The 17,096-nt window shown below is 38.2% G+C and overlaps 1 protein-coding gene across 1 annotated transcript in view; it reads left to right on the top strand.

Annotated features, from left to right (window-relative positions):
- f (espin protein forked) overlaps nt 1–17,096 on the top strand; it is a 114,060-nt gene that overhangs the window by 49,119 nt on the left and 47,845 nt on the right. Inside the window, exons 4-7 of the mRNA XM_071583313.1 lie at nt 2,659–2,799; nt 9,105–9,326; nt 9,481–9,557; nt 16,088–16,401. Coding sequence (XP_071439414.1) covers nt 2,659–2,799; nt 9,105–9,326; nt 9,481–9,557; nt 16,088–16,401 — 754 coding nt within the window. The remainder of the gene's footprint in view (nt 1–2,658; nt 2,800–9,104; nt 9,327–9,480; nt 9,558–16,087; nt 16,402–17,096) is intronic.

Genomic DNA, 17,096 nt, shown 5'->3' with positions numbered 1-17,096 from the left:
GTGGAAATGAAAGTATGCGTGCTGACGCATACCTTCATTTCCATTCACCGGTAAGAAGGTTTAGAAAGTTGCTACAATTAATCGGAAGAAATACTTTGGAATGTGCCAGGAAGGAAACATATAATGGTGATGAGCTAAAAGAAAACTCAGCGATAAACGAAGAGGGAAATGGGAGGGAGTTTGAATAGTGACAAACATGGAAAATCCGCGGTGAGACAGCAATGTACTTGAGCAAGAGAATGAGAATTATAATAACTGATGCTTTTTTCAAATAATACCTCCGGCATAAATACACAAGATTTTACCACGGTCAGACGCAGATTCGGGAATATCATTTTCTACTCTAAAGTCTTCCTGGGACGGATTCAGATGACTTTTATAGTTCAAAATGACTAGATAATATCCGTACAGGCATGGAGCATAATTGTAAGCATAAGAGCACCTGGTCTTTGAGGCAAGAATATGGCCGTAGATCAGATTTACTTAAATATGGATAAAATATTTTGATTACAGGGTAAGAATAACGAAGTAGCATTATGTAACATGGAAGAAGAGATGAACTAACCAGTAAGGATTCGGAAAGGTAGAAAAAGTGGATGAAGGAAGGGTAGTGTGTGGATAGGGGATTCTGAAGGTACAAATTGAAAAGAGACTTTTCGGGTGAGCGGGACGGAGGAAAGGGGAGAAATGATTTTTTTTGGGTGAAATGAGGGTAAGTACAAATGAAGAGGAAGAAAGGAAATATGAAGTAATATAGAAGGAACAAGAGAAAGCCCATGTGATGCTTAGTAGTTCTTAGAAACTGTTCAAAACCGAACTTACTTTACTATTAATAGAGTTAGAAGGTGATTTAGAAGTTAAAATATTATATCGTAGCAATATTTTCTGCCCAATCTATAGGGACCATGAACGGATTAACAATTGTACCAACTGTAGCAAAAGAACACGTAAGGAAAATATTTTTGCAAAAGTACCAGTAGGCTGTGCGCTTGCAAATCTTTGATCGGAACATCTAGTTATCAGATCAGAGCTTCGCTCTCAGGAATTCTCTCAGGAGTGAACTCAGGAACGCACTCACACGTAATTCTTCACTTGGGAAGGAACGAAGTGGGAAGAAATGTGGCGAGAGAGAATATCCTAGGCTAGGAACTAAGGACGAGGAATATGCTCGTAACATACTTGTGTCGTAGAGGAAGATAGAAAATTACGGTTACTAATAAAGTGACTATTCAAAACAATTACTGTAGTAAATATGTTTTTGCTAAACGTTGAAAATACCCTCATTAAGAACTATCAAAAAATGTCGCGTGTTGATTGCAAATTAGTATCTGTATGCATTATCCTGTAATATTCAATCATAATTTAATTGGTTTGATGTAAGTAGTCAAAAAATTATTTTCTGAGAAAAGATTTACTGAGATCTTCTGCTATAAATAATATCAAACCATAAGTGAAATGTTCATACTTTTACAATAACTATTGAATAAGTCTTCACAATATTGGCGATAGTTTTCCATTTTTTTAATCAATTCGTTTATTCGTTTTCAAAGTACCATCGTAGTCAAAGAGTAATCAGCTGTGGTATTAGTTTTTTCCGGTTATATTATTATAATTTTTAGGGTTTAATTGAATATCGGATTGTCCGATTTGAATTGAGGTTTGAGGGAAAACTATCATTCCTAGATAGATTAAGATGATATGCTAAGAACAGCTACTGGTTACTAGCTTGGTGAATATTTTCGGAAATGAATTAAAATGTCTTATTCCTACCGAGAACCTCCTGATGGTGAAATAATTTAGCTAGTAAAGGAGATTGCGGCTTTTGGTTTGGAAATAGTTCACACGCGTATGCATCAAATCTATTGATTTTATGGTTTTTGAGTTATTTTAAATTTGTAACTGTACGTAAATTAACTCCAATAAATATTTTCGTTTAAAGATAATTTTCCAGTTATAAATTTTTGGTTTGGTTATACCCAGGAAATAATACTTATCGTTCACAATGCCACCTTTTACCTCCTCCGCTGAGTTATAGCACGAACTTAAATAGTGTATCAAACTAACTTAGACCGTCTAATTTGTCTGTGATAGAAAAATAAGGACAGAATATGATAGAACAGAATAATTTTCACTGAAATTTTTTCAATTGTTCTGATTGAAATTTCACACGCTTATTGAGCTTAGCATTTTCTACCTTTTCATCATCTATTGGTGATAAAAAATAAGAGTTATTTCAATATATACACGGCAGGTAATCAAAGTACGGATCATAGAAAATTGCACTCTATGGCCTTTGTAAATACTCTTTATACCCTTAAATAATACTTACCCCGCTTCCACCAGGAAAGTTTCACTAACGAAATCCTAGCGAAAACGTTTTCTTTATTCATTAAGATTCTTACGAAACCTTAATCTGCTATTCACATCTCTTCCAAAGTTATCTGATAACAGCTCGGACTCGTTTTACGCAAAAATAATTGAGCGTCTCAAAAAGAAGGTAAACTGGACCTGCTTTTCATTGCGATCATAATGTGACCATCGCCTTGTTTCTCATTTTCTGCAGAAATGTGGTTGATTAGCCTTAGCAGATCCTTTTATTTCCTTTTTTTCTTTGCTGTCGACTAATATGTCTAATAATGTCGACTAATATCTTTGCAGTGCCTCGAGATCCTAGTTCAGAATGGAGCTTCATCAGACTACGAAGCTGTTCCCAAAATGACTCCAGTGGAACCACTGCCAGGAAGCATGAAATCACCAAGTCGCTGCCCATGCGCCAAAGGAGAAGATTCACGTCAAAGGGTATGCCTTTATGTCTTCCGCGAATCTTCCCCTTCTCGCATCATGAGGGAATGCTGTTATCTCATTTGGCTATAATAAGAGTCAACTACGTAGATTTGTTTCGCAAATGTTTTAACAGCGACGTTTACATGAGGAGATAAAAAATGCAGGGAAGGAGTTGCATTTGAATGTTTCGTTTTAAATGATATTCGCGTTGCCAAATGACCGATCGAGATCGGACTTCCATTTTTAAGGAAAGTACCCCGAAGGGGTCCACTGTGGCCATGCTTTTATTTCCCTGCGAAGAATTAGGCGTACTTATTTCCCTTTTTTACGTCTTTCTTCTTTTTGTTAATACATCTGCGTAAATCTACACAATACCCCGCAAGGTCGTGTGGTGGGAGGTATTAGGACACCGCCCGTAAAAAAGATCGTATCCACAAGTAAAACAAAAATAGTATGCCGATTCACACCCACGCAGACGAGTACTCTCTATTCATACAAGACCCATTTTAACTTACACGTATGTTTAATGCTGTTATCGCCCGCAATTCAATTTTTTCACTATTTATACAATGGCTTAGATTTTTTACAGAAAGGTGGTCGTCGTCCCCTGCTCTACGTTGCGGTCGTTCATGTCTTTCCCTAAGTGTATTTTAGGATAATTTACTGACTACCTCCACAATCAGAAAATAAAAACAGTATTTGATGTGAAATCAAAATAAGTATTTAAGAGTGGGAAAAATGTTATCAAAACTAACTAAAAATATTATACTAGTTAAATAGTCCTTGATTTTTTCTCAATATATGTAAATAGAATGTAAATCCACGAAACTTCCCTGCAAAACGAAGCGCTTGAAGGAGGGGAGCATTTAATATCAAGTCAAAGGAAATTAATTTTAAACGGAGCAGATAAGCTGGGGAAACAGATTATCGTTTATTTATTAAGTAAACTTCTCCCCTTCTTTCGTTCTTTTCTCGGGTTATGACAAAGAAGTACCCCGATTTTGTTTTTTTCTCTTCTCTCACTTTTCCAATGCTTTATTTAAAAACATTGATTTTTGTACCAATTGAAATAGAGAAGCATGAAAAATAAGCACATATTTAAATGGTTTAAATAATATTACCTGTGTAGCCTGCGGAATGAAATACGTTCAACGAAGTGGCAAGAATTTGCAAGTGTCCGTGAACATCATTTGGGTTAGAGGTCGGTAGAGATCCTAGTAACTAACCGGCCTAGGATGTCCCGCAAAATATTTAATTACTAATTGAATGATGAAAGAAGACACTATGCTTTTCTGCATTGAGTATTTTTATTACGACCTCGGTTTCGTTACAGCGTAACATCATCTTCATTCAAGTGAAGATGTTACGCTCGTAACGAAACCTAGGGTCGTAATAAAACTGCTCTCTGTGGAAAAGCAAATTTTCATCTTTCGTCATGAAGGATTTTCACCATGTTACGCCTGAAACTGTTATTTACTAATGGAATGTCAAAAATTGTCTCTCTTTCCACCAAAACGAATAATTGTGCTACCTGATAAATGGTCTCCGGAACCGGCATTGTTGAAAAGTTTTAATATACGCACTAGGTGTTGATAATTTGTTAGCAATAGCATGAAACTCTCTCTGGGTTCAAACGAACCTTGGATTTTTGCCTCTCGACGTGAACGAATTCTTGCTAGCAAAAATCTACCACGGAAGGACCTGGAGTGCGCGCCGAAGTTTGAAAATGATTATAATGATTTAAAAAGTTGTATATTCACTTGTAACCCTATGATGAGGACTTCTTCAAATATTATAAAAAATATTCATGTCTTTGAACTTAAAATTTGGTTAATACATAATTTAAAATTTAATTATTTATATACATTAAATAAGAACTGGTACATATTTATTAGTGCTACAGATTTTATTGATCTTAATCAAAGAACTTAACGCTTAACACAGCTTGAAACCAAAATTTGTTCAACAATTTTCACGGTAATCTCTGAAATATTAAGCGATCACTCCGAATACCAAAATTAACTCGTGTACTAAGATGGGCACACATTCTTGCTTTGTTCACCCGACAAAGCCGTTCCCTTTGTTGCGTCAGGTGTCTGTGAAGGAAGGTGAGATCACTCCGGCGCCGGCTCCTCCTTTCTGGTATAGTACTCGAAGCTATAATACTCCTTCGATAATGAAGTGAATGAAACATATGTATTATGGTCAATGATGTAGTGTATAATTTTGGTGAGCATGTTTTAGATGATTGACACTAACCCCGGCTAGCAAGGGAGCGAATCAACCAGAAACAGCGAACGATATAAAACAGCCAAAACGATTAAAAAAACCGATTGTCTCACCGAGGATTCAGCATCATCATAGATCGTACGCTTCCAGAGCAAGTTCGGCAACCATTTGCCACTTCCTTCCCCACTTTCACCTTCCCTCTGCCAATGTCTTCATTTTATGGTATTCTCTTTCAAATCAAGTCATCCAGAGCTCTGATTCTAATTCGACCTCTTTTCCTCTATCCACGCCATCGTTCTTTACAAAAACGTCTGCTCTCAAGAAATGCGTTATCTAGTTCGCTTTTCTCTCCCTAATTGTTCCTGTAAGAGTTCTCTTACCGAACACAACAATTTGTAAATTAAAATATTATAAATAAAATCTGGTGCCTGAAATAATAATATGGTAACATTCGAGAACATCGTCGGCCCTTAACTGTTATCCACGTCTAATTTACATAAATTGTGCAAAGAAATTTTGGTTCAATGTCATCTCTGAAAAACCCTCCTCATGCGACTAAAATATTCTCCCTTTCACATCATAATAATATAATGGAAAATAATCTTAGATTTTCTCCCCTTCAACAATGCCATTGCCATAATGGATATTTCCATCAAATGAATGACATTAGATTTAGTCCAATTTCAGTGGTTTAATTCCACCGATTTAGCTCTAATATTATAGATCCACATTGCTACGATTTACATTACTTTGAAACATTATTTTAAGGTAGTATTCAGAAATATTTCAGAAACTCATCCTCACTCAGTCCTTTAATTCGTAGATGGATTAGAAACAGGAAGGGATGCCGACATGTGCATTAATTTCGTAATTGGCAATATTTCTTAAATCATTACCCACCCCATGTGTTTACGATTCTGTGCCCATTTTCACAAAATTAAACTAAAAATTCAGTTATTCAGCGCCTTACAACAACTGCTTTTAAAATCCTATTGACTCCCTTTACGTTAAATTATTTTTTTTCTAGGGAAAAATTCAGGCTTTGTGTTCTCAGTGAAAATGTAATCATGTTTTCCAATTTCGGACATATCTTATTCTATCCCTCATAGTCCCACTCAATTCAGATTGAACCTTAACCAAAGCAATACATATATTGTCTGATCAATAAAAGATTTATCGTTATTTGTATTGCAAGTTGAAGCATGTTCAGTTCGCCCAAAAAAAAACGATCGAGGTAACATGCGAAGGGCAGTACGTTGTATTGACATTTTGCTAGCGCAATTTTCAGCCGAGGTCTACACATATAAAAAATAGAAGCTAATGGAGGTATTTTCTTCCCTTTAGCACAGCTAGAAAATGGTTTTACATGTTAAAAGAGGAGAGACAATTTCAATGAAGTTAAATTCTGCTTTTTTGGCAGTAAAAATTAACACTGCTGCTGCTAGTGTCAGATATGTCATCAAATATCATTAGGAGCACTATGAGAATTGATGAATCTTTCATTGGGAGCCACCCACATTCTGGTAACAGAAAAATTGCACAGGCGACGTGCTTGGGCGCGGTGGGTTCTGAGATTGTTTGTACACGAACAGCGCAGATTGCAATCCGCAATTCGCGAGTAAGGTTGATGTAGCAGGAAGCTGGACGTTTCTTGCAAAGGTTATCACTGTATCTTTCAACATCACTGTAAACTTGACTACATTATTTTGAACCAGATAGGAAACAGTAGAACTCAATGTATAATTTTTGGCGTCATTACCAGTACTAAAAACAGTATAATCGCTGGGAAGGTTTTGGGCATATTAATTTATAATATTCAGAGAATGTATTTTCAGCATGCGGTACCATCACAGAACACTGGAAATGGATTATACTTCGGGGTGTAATAAAAATTCTTCCAGACCTAATCAATCGCTAGAAACCGCATAGTAACGGGCTGGATTGCACCATGATAACGCATGGCTTTAAATCGTAAATATTGGTGCGAAAATTCTCGTGAAAATTGTTGTGAAGTGTGTTCTTTGACCCCTCTGTAGTCCATACTAGTATCAAGTGCCTATATTTTCCTTCAGTGTGAAGAAGCAGCATCGGGGAAAACCTTTTTCATCTTCAGAAAGCAGGCGTTTGCGAAGTGAAAATGTTTTAATTTTCAACAGCTTCCGCTGACGAGTCAACAGCTGCCGCTGACTAAATCCAAATTGATTGAACTTGTATAAAATATAAATTAAAAACTAGGCAAAAAATATGAGGAAAAGATTATATTTTTGTACACTGAATTATGCGAATACAAACTATATGATCATTCTTTACTGAACAAATCTCGTAAAAGTTCGTCAGTATGGTAGAATTTCATGTTTTCACCGTTGAAGGAAACAAAATCGAAGTCTGATTCGGGGACTAAATGTTAATTCTCATGTAGTTTCTGCCTAAGACTTCAATGGAAAGTCTCAGTTTGGAAACATCGCACGAATTTCCAAGGGAAAAACCAGGAAGGTGCTTATTCTTTCTTTCACTACACTTGCCACAGACTCTGATGTTTTTTGTCTTAATTAATCTAATCTAAAATGCCAATTGAATTGTTTAATTACCCCCATAATGAGAATATCCCCTATTTTATCGTCCTTCACATTTCCATTACCTATCACTATCTCTTCATTTCAGTTGTCTTGTCACTTTTTTAGGCATTTTAAGCAGTCCTCTTTCATAACCCATTAAAGCTTGCATCACTCATTTATTTTCACCCTTGTCCGAATCATCCATTTTTTCTTCGAATTTCCAACTGACGGCATTCATTTAGGCATGACCTTTGATAACTTTTTAATGTGTCCATTTTCTTCGCTATTTTCTCACTGCTTATTTATTATCCAATAGGAGTTATATATATATATATATATATATATATATATATATATATATATATATATATATATATATATATATATATATATATTAATATATGTATGTATGTATGTGTATATATATATGCGTGTGTATGTGTGTGTGTGTTTGTGTATGTATGTGGCGGTAGTCCAGGGAGTAGAGGGTTGGACTGCTGACCGGAGGGGCCCGGTCGATTCACGGGCAAGGCACTCTGGGCAACTGCAACTCCACCATTCCACCCAAGCTATGTGGTTTTTCTTAGTACTGGGTGAACTCTACAATCACCTACCAAACCGACCTTCGGGTTGATAGCTGTGTTTATGTTACATTTATATGTGCATGTATGTATATATATATATATATATATATATATATATATATATATATATATGTATATATATGTATATGTATATACATATGTATATATATGCATATATATATATATATAAACCATTAACATGTATGTATATATATACATATATGTTTACATGTACACATATATACACACATCTATATATATATATTATATATATATATATATATATATATGCATGCAAATATTCTCCTGTGTAGCATTAGACACACATACATATGTACGCATATACTTTTAAATGCAGGTGAATATGTGGGCATGAGCTTCAAAATTTGGCAACAGCGTCATGCTGATCAAGCAGGTTATAATAGTGAGCACATCACACCCTTAAGATTTATTGGTTGTATTTTATTCCTTTCATTTTCACCGTTTCCACATCAAGTATCATACCGGGAGAGGAAAGTTTATTAAGTTCAGTACTTTTTATAAATGATTTTTGCATGGTCAAAAATTAAAATGGCTGGACTTAACTGTGTACAGCAATGATGAAACGCTCTTTTTCTGAATAAATAAAACGGTTTCCCTCGTTTGGGATTTTAACGGGTGTGATTTTAATCTGCTAGAGAAATATTTCCCATTTCGTGGAAGAGTCAATCTTGAACCGAATTTACCCGCTGTGAAAATTAGCTCTGTTCCCAACATTAACTCTTCCCTTGTCTCTACTTTTTAATATGTTAAAGTGACTTTTTTTAAAGGTGTTCCTTCAATCCAAATGGTTACACCATACCATAAAACATTTTAACTACAGAAGTTCACTGGAAATCAATTAATTTTGAGTTTCCGCGAAAATATTTCACCAAAATTGCTACGTGATATTGTCCTTAAATCTGACACCTAGCCACCACCTCCTCGTTTTCAGTGCTCAACGGCAACCTGCATCTCCATTCCGTCACTGGGGTCGCCACGAGCTGGCGGCCGGAGCAAAGGTGGTCAGCCGCCGGCGGACGGCCAGCCCCGTGAGCCTTTCTACCTCCATCCCCCGGATCCGGAGCCCATAGAAGGTGGCGGTAAGGCGGCCAGCATCCCGCCGGGCAATGAGGAGGGACTCTACGTGAACCCCATGGCCAGCGGCCTCCTCTCCTCGCACCTCCGCCCACTCTCCCGCTCGCAGACCCAACCTCGGCGCAGCAACGGCCCGGGGGCAGGGGACAGCCGACCTCGTCGAACCGTCAGTGGGGCCGCGGTCCTCACCTCCACCAACGGAAGGTACGCACATGCACACACACACCCACGCCTCCTCCTCGCCCACCCACTATGTGCCCAGTGGCCGGCTGGAGCGGTTCTGGGCCACGTGCGCAATTCTGGGAGGTCATTTACCGTGCAAGGTAAATGCGACTACCCAACTCGACGTTTGCATGCATCCGGTTCTGCGCTCCGTTTTAGTGTCGCCGCGTACCCTGTATTAACCCTAGAACGGTAACTGGGGTCTGAAAACACCCCAGAGCGGTTCATAATATCGCTATATAAAATTAATTTTCTCTCATCCAATAAACATTGAAAAAAAATCTTTGTTTCACGTGATTCTACATTAGCAAACGAAAAAAATGAGCCCCCATAGGACTCTCGTAGTCATAATGGGTGTGAGATACGAATTTTTCAAAATTTTTACCAGAATAGGGTGAAAAAAGTAGCGTTGCCGTTTAACGGTTAATGCGGGACGGAAACAGAAGACCGCAATGACCCTTGCGCTGTGTTTCGATGGGAGATGCACTCCGGCCTGTTGGAGGTTTTGCCAATTTCCCTCTCTCTACGGTACCGGCCGATGCTGTTTCTGGCGAAAAAATATTAGGTATTCCTCCACCGCTGCCATCTTTCTGGCATCTTAACTTATTTACCAACCCCAAAGAGGAATTCTCCCTGAAATGGCGATTCTGGGTTGCTGATATATTTTATAGTCATGTTGACATGTTGCTATTATTTAATTGGAACGTGAAATTCCGCCATAACCCCTATTCCTCTTTCACTTCTTTCACATTCATACAGTGCTTTACACGCGCTCATCTCTTCCTAATATATATTCCTCTTCTCTAGATCCATATTCACCTATGACTTTCTCGGTCTGCCCTTTCCCCTTCAAATCATTTATTATTTTCTCGTTGATGACTTGGTATTTGGTGATTCCACTCTCGCCCACCCTCTCATCATGACCAAGACAGCGTGTAGTACACTTCTTTCATATTTTCCTGTTATCGGTGGATCTCATTCGCACTCCACATTCCACCAAGTTCTCACCTTAACTTCAGGAAAAAAATTACCACTGCCTAATTCTTAAAACAAAAAATTACAATTTTTTTATCGCCAACACTCCGCAAGTACCCCATCACTGAAGCAACCACCACATTTACGTTTACCCTGGAAGACCCAATTTTTGCTGCCATACAATAATACGGGGATGAATTACTGTTATGAGTCACTATTTTTTTCTGACTTAGGCATTTTTCTGTCATCTTGATTTTAAAAACATATTGTTTTTCCTGCGACGCCTATCGAATTTGTTCTGCCACCGCTTCTAACGCCTAAGCCATGGCTGATAAAAAAAGTATGTCTCAGAAGAATATAAACTGTGGCCTGTAAATGGTCTAGAAGGCAGGTAAAAGAGGGAGCATTTTCATGTAAAAACACGGTCAACCCGGAGGTCTGATTGATAGGTGATGGTGGTGTTCACCCAATGCTAAGCCGGCAACGACGTGTGAAATTCGCGCATCATAGTTAGAGAGGGCAACGTTCCCTGTGCCGCCTATGATTTCCCAGAAATTACCCGAAAAATCACACGGGTGATGTTGAGGGTGCCCAAAGAAAGAATCAAAGCCGGATCTTCCGATTAATAGTCCAACGTTCTACCCTTGTTCTACCACGTATCATCATTTTCGTGTATGAAATTAAGAATTTGTATCTATTGTTTTGCACAGAAAGATGAAAATCAAATCAAATGCAAATATTGAATTTGCAAATAATTGAACTAATGTAGAGACCGCATAGAACTCTTTAGTAGATAATTTTATGCTCTTTAGACAAAATTTACAAAAAATAGTGTCTGGCCTATGAGTAACTGAAATTAATTTTTATTAAATAAAAAAATATTCTCGGGGGAAGGCCATGACTGCCATGTTCCCCTCCTTGGACCCGTCGCTGTCTCAGAAAAAAAATTTTTTTATACACTTCACGAGCCACCAACAACTTAAATTTCCTGCCGGCATTCGCACTTTTTAGACATTTTAATCCACCCTACCATCTTTCGCAGATATGCTTACGAGAAATCCAAAATAATATTGTTAGCATTTTTAATTCTCTATCTCAATATTTGAGTCACGAGCCAAAATCTTTGGGCAACGTTTCATCATCGGTTACGAGTTCATTCTCGCGTTCATATTACGTGTTCGCGCTGAAGACCCATTAAGCATGTCTTTTAACGTTGTTCATAACTTTGTCCAATCGCAACAGTCAATCAGGCCAGGGGGTCCTTTTCCAATCCCTGTGTTCCTGAACTTTCCTGGAAAGATATAGTACTAGAAAATTCAAATCATTTGGGTGCCCAGAGGTGTCACCCCGATTAGAACTCCGGTGCGACAGGCTAGGATGCCACGACGCATAACGCATCTAATAAATCAATAAAGATTTAAAATATCAAATATTTTCATAAGAAAAATTGAGTTAAATCCAAGTTGCGTGTATAAAACGGTGCATATATTTGATTAGGAAGTAATGAATTATTTTTTAACCGCATGTCCGCCAATCATGCTCGTCCGTCCCATTTTCAAAGAAGAGGCGTGGTGTGCCGTCCGATGAGAGAGTTATGGTTAATTAATGATGTTAATCGACTCCTGATTTCACACCAGGCATTTAATACCTCTACACATAATTTGTATAAAAAGTTTTGGAAAAATAAATTTATTTAAGATATTGCTGCAATTACTCAAAGTTCTCGGTACACGATAAGGTACATACATCCCTTAAGTGCCGACACACTTTTTCCAGCGGCTTTTCCACGAATCGAAGGCTCCCTAGGTAGGCGGATTCCGGTAGGTTCTAAAGAGTACGCGTGCAAGCTTCTTTGACGGCACTTAGGCCATGGTGGTGTCTTTTGAAGGAGGATTTCACTTTAGGGAATGGGAATAGTCTGCTGTTTCCAAGTCGGGACTGTAAAGGGGCTGGGGAATCGTTGTGATACTGCTGCAAAAGGACTTCGCAAGTAGACTTTCGATTCTGCTCTCGGTCGTCTGTTAAGACCCCCGGGACGAGTTTAGCGCAGATCTTTTGCATCGCCAAATTTTCAATGATAATGGTGTGCCCTGTCATCTGATTGATGCTAATATGATGTGCGATCATGCACACCCTTAACCGAAGGTCTAAATTGAACAATTCACGCACACGTCAGGAAAAAATTGTTACCGATAATTTTTATGCAAACTTTGTATTATAATGCCTTAATGTTAATAACTACGAACTTATACAATATAAATTGAGAAAATGCATGTAACAACCAGTAATGCATGAGCCACACTTACAGTAACTTATTACCGAACGCCTTACTACCTATGCAAGGCATACTGCCAAAAATGTTAGAACATGAATAAGATAGATTCATGGTTACGAAAGAAGCTACGCAGTCTAAAAAAATTATCCTCCACGTAGCTTCGGTGACAATTATTCTGGTATCTTATCTTTCGGGCAGTATTTAATTTAAAACCTCTCAGTTCCGCTGCTTATCTCCGTGATCTCATTTTCATGATCTCTGCTACTGGACGTGCAATGAGGTTTGTAATGCATTATAATCAAGGTCACGTGGAGGCCTTCTTGTTAAAAGTTTACCTTAGTTATGTCTTGCAAAGAGTAAGAGTATTAATTCCACTTAATCCATTTATTAACAATCTCGTCATACTAATAGTTGGAAGGCTATCAAAACATTTTGTACATCTCTAAATCCTCTCCTTTGCAGTCTATCTAACAGCAATACCAGCCAGTCAGCATAATAGCGTTTGTCATTGCAGCATCATTTATGTGAGATACGCTAACCAGTGAAATTTAACAATGCTATTTTATCTTATATACGTTGTATATTCAGTCCTTCCTCACCCTCTTGTAATTTACCCTGATATTCTGTTATCTTTCCTGCATATTTCCCATGTACGTTTCCCACAAGAGAAAGAAAAGTTCCTCAGCTAGAGGTTTTTTCCAAGTATTTGATAAGATTTTTCCCCTAATAATATATGTTCAAGTTCCCTAATAATATATGCACATTACACGATTTTCACAATCTCGACCTCGACCCAAAAAGTGCAGCCGCCATTGTCTAGTGAATCGAGATGGATTGAAACGCCCGAATTGACTTACGCGCTCATCATCCTCCCATTATAAACAATGCTAGCTAGTTCCAGGGTCCCTTAGTCCACTTAATGACCGAAGAAAAATCCTTCAATATTTAATAGTTTATTAATGATAGGAAAAGAAAATTCAGATATGATGAACTTTTTAAATTTAAACAAACGAGCATCTTTGTCTCTCTCTTAGTCCTCAATGATAATTATCATTCTGCTCAAATCAAATGTACATGGAATTTCAAACACATTGTGGAAAGCTTATATTTGTATTCGAGAACAATTCGTATAGGCCGTTCTAATGAATGCGGTGCAGTATCGCCGCCAGGAAAAATTGGGAGCGATAAAAATCGATGGACATGGAAATTTTTTCATAAATTAAAATTTCCTCCGTTTAGATTACATCGTCCGTCAAAAAGATGGCCGATTAACGCGAGCCGAAAGAATAGATAGCGAGCATACACATCACTACGTATATTGGCGCCTTGTTGGTTCGAATGATTCCTAGATTGAAAAATGTCGCTGGATAATATTTTATTGTACTTTTCGTTCGTTTGGACATTGATGTAGCGCCTCAAAGACCCGAAAGTGGTAAAATATTGTTGTCGAACACTCCCACTGTATAAAATTAAAATTTTTCAAATGGCTTTTGAAATTGTTCCGGTGTCTGGCGTCACATCACGGGTATACACATATCTACGTAAAGTATAAAAGTGACAAGAGCGCAATTCATGAAGTTTCGTCGGGGCATTTCGCCACCTAAAGTTACATTTTTTCGAGACCCTTACTATATTTTCGTGTATCTCACCAATGGGCCTTACTTTGCCTCCCTCAGGATAAAAGTATTTTTGACATGTGGTCTTCCTAATTTTTATAAGTGACTTTGTGTTACGTAATATTCAAATCTCTGCGTCAGTGAAATATAGGTAATCGAGGCCAATTCCAGTTTATGGAAATATTTCATTATAATAAAAGTTAGTTTCGGATTTCCACAGAATATATGACGTAATTCCCGTTACAATGCACATGTATCTTCTTTACGGAGGAAATTGTTGACCCGAATTTGGTTTGAAATGAAAATAAATATAAGATTATATTTACCACTTCTCTCAGCAACAAGAACGACGAATTGGATCCAATAAATAAAAATGGGGTTTATCGGCTAACATGTGACACTTGTGGGATTATGAATATTTGGTCAAATTGGAAGAAGTTTTAGCATTAGAATTGAGAAACACGCGCTAGAATTGGAGTCGGAAAAATGGTCATCATTTTTATTGACTTGACTTGACACTTGTCAATCATTCCCCTCTCTTGCTAACAAACGTGCCTCACTGAGAATGACGAAAATCTTTGCCATCCTCCCTCTCCTCCCATCCCACATCTTCCAAACCTCCCAGTTTATCCTATATATTCTCGGGGTTTTATGGATAAAATTATATTTTGTGTCAACAGATGATGCATGTGCATTGAAACGCGTTGTCCGCGATTAATTCCGTGGGAAAAAATAACTAACTTTTTTATTAGCAGATGAAATAATTGGGTTTTTACGTCTGGAGACTTGAATCACAGCGAAACCTGATGCAATAAAAAATAAGTGCAGCATCAATGCATGCCTGCGAGAGGAGACTGGAGGCAGCGGGTCGATTTGGATCAGTGGTGCCGTTCTGCGTCCGCGCGGACGTGATTGCTGTCAGCGATGCTTGGAAACAGTAAGCGCACGGCGCCCATTAATAAAGTGATTCATGCTCATGCATCATGCGTTACTCAATCACGGATCCGTCGTTCTTGAAAACCAAGCTTTACGCCGGGTAATGAGTTGTCCAATCATCTAACAGGATGGGAGAGATCATTAAGGAACATGGTTTCTTTTTGTTACGATGATTTCTATTCTGATTTACCTTGTTAGTCCATATGCAATGGTAAACCCGCATCTCATAAAAGATCCTCATTTATTAAAATATAATTATCGTCCTATGGGAGGAAAAAGAAAACTTATCCTGGTTGTATAAAATATTAATTTTCTCATCTTTTTAAATGTAAAAAATCAAAGGAGCTACCGAAATAATCCCCGCCCGAATATCGAACTAATCACCATGGTAATCGTAAAGATGGGTGTGACCTCAAATTGAATTCTGCAACCCACGAGTCTCATACAATTTTATAGTTCCTTTTGTTCCATGATAAAAAGAACTTTGTTAATTTATCATGAATTAATGTGAAAAATATAAGTTCGTGATAAGGTTTAAAGATAAATTAAATGATTGAGCGCTCCAATGTGGCAGGCTTTCTGCTCTATAGAACGCGCAACTCTGGTGACAAGAATGAGAACTTCACTCTTTAGTATATGATTGCATTTTAAAAATCCTCTACATTTTTTTCTGGGATGAATTCACAGAATTCAGGCACCTGTCAATTTCATATGACAGGTGCCTGAATATCTGTTCTTGTATGTTTTTATCTCCTGTTGCACTCACGATGACCAAAAATTGTAATCCTTTTCCAGTACCAACGGCTGCCGGGTGAGCATCGGACAGTCGTCATTGGGGAGTGCAACCCTGGCGCACGGCGACTCTTTCTACTTGCATAACCCCACGGAAGTGGTGTACAATCGGGTGAAGGAACTGTTTGATGCTGCCGGCTGCGCTAACCTGCCGCGTCGGATCTCGGCCAGCGGGCAGCCCATATCCTCGGCGTCCAATTCGTCGACATCGTCCCTCACTTCGTCTGGCTCATCCGCCATCTCCACTTCGCCCTCCCCAGAAAATAGTAGGAGCAACTCCGACGTCACGCCGCCCCTTCCGGTGTCTGCGATAACAGGTAGAGAGAAACGCCACCTTCCTCTCGTGTGACCTCTGTGAACTATTCGCCCTCTTTTTTCCTTCCATTCTATCTTAACCAAGCAATGTTTCCCCAGAGAGGGAAGGCTAGGGGCGCGTAATTCCTCCTATTGAATTTCTGCGCTAATCCGTATGGGTTCCATGCTTTTCGGATGGGAAGTCTAAAATCTCCTCCCATGGAGAAATTTGATGTGTTTCATTGAAATTCATTTTGCCACCCAATATTTGATAAAGTACTAATGAAGGTTGAGTTATTGTTTTTTGACGTATGGGATTGAATTATATTTTTTGTCATGTAAGTTAAGATTTAGGAGTCCAAGACACATCAAAACCTTGCCTAACCTATTAGAATAATCCTTATTCTATTAATGAATATCCCTTATCGTTAGCTGAAAAATAATCAGCCTTGGACCTAATGGCATCTTTAAGTAGGGTTTACTTCATGTTTAATGAATACCTAATATTTACCCTCCAGTGTCACCATATCGCTTCTAACATATTATATTCTTATGCTGGCTTTGTCAAATATTGGGTGCATATATGGATTCAGCGGGTCGCGTTGGTCCATTAGTACAGCGTTGGACTACCTACCGGGGGGCCCGGTTTTGATTCCCGGGTACGTCTTTCAAGTACATCCTCAGCTCCATCCAAGGTATGTCAATTTTCAGGTACCAG

Source organism: Hetaerina americana, unplaced genomic scaffold, assembly GCF_022747635.1.
Source record: "Hetaerina americana unplaced genomic scaffold, ioHetAmer1.1.p SCAF_13, whole genome shotgun sequence".
In the NCBI taxonomy this organism is placed as follows: domain Eukaryota; kingdom Metazoa; phylum Arthropoda; class Insecta; order Odonata; family Calopterygidae; genus Hetaerina; species Hetaerina americana.
This window is presented reverse-complemented; position numbering and strand designations above follow the sequence as displayed.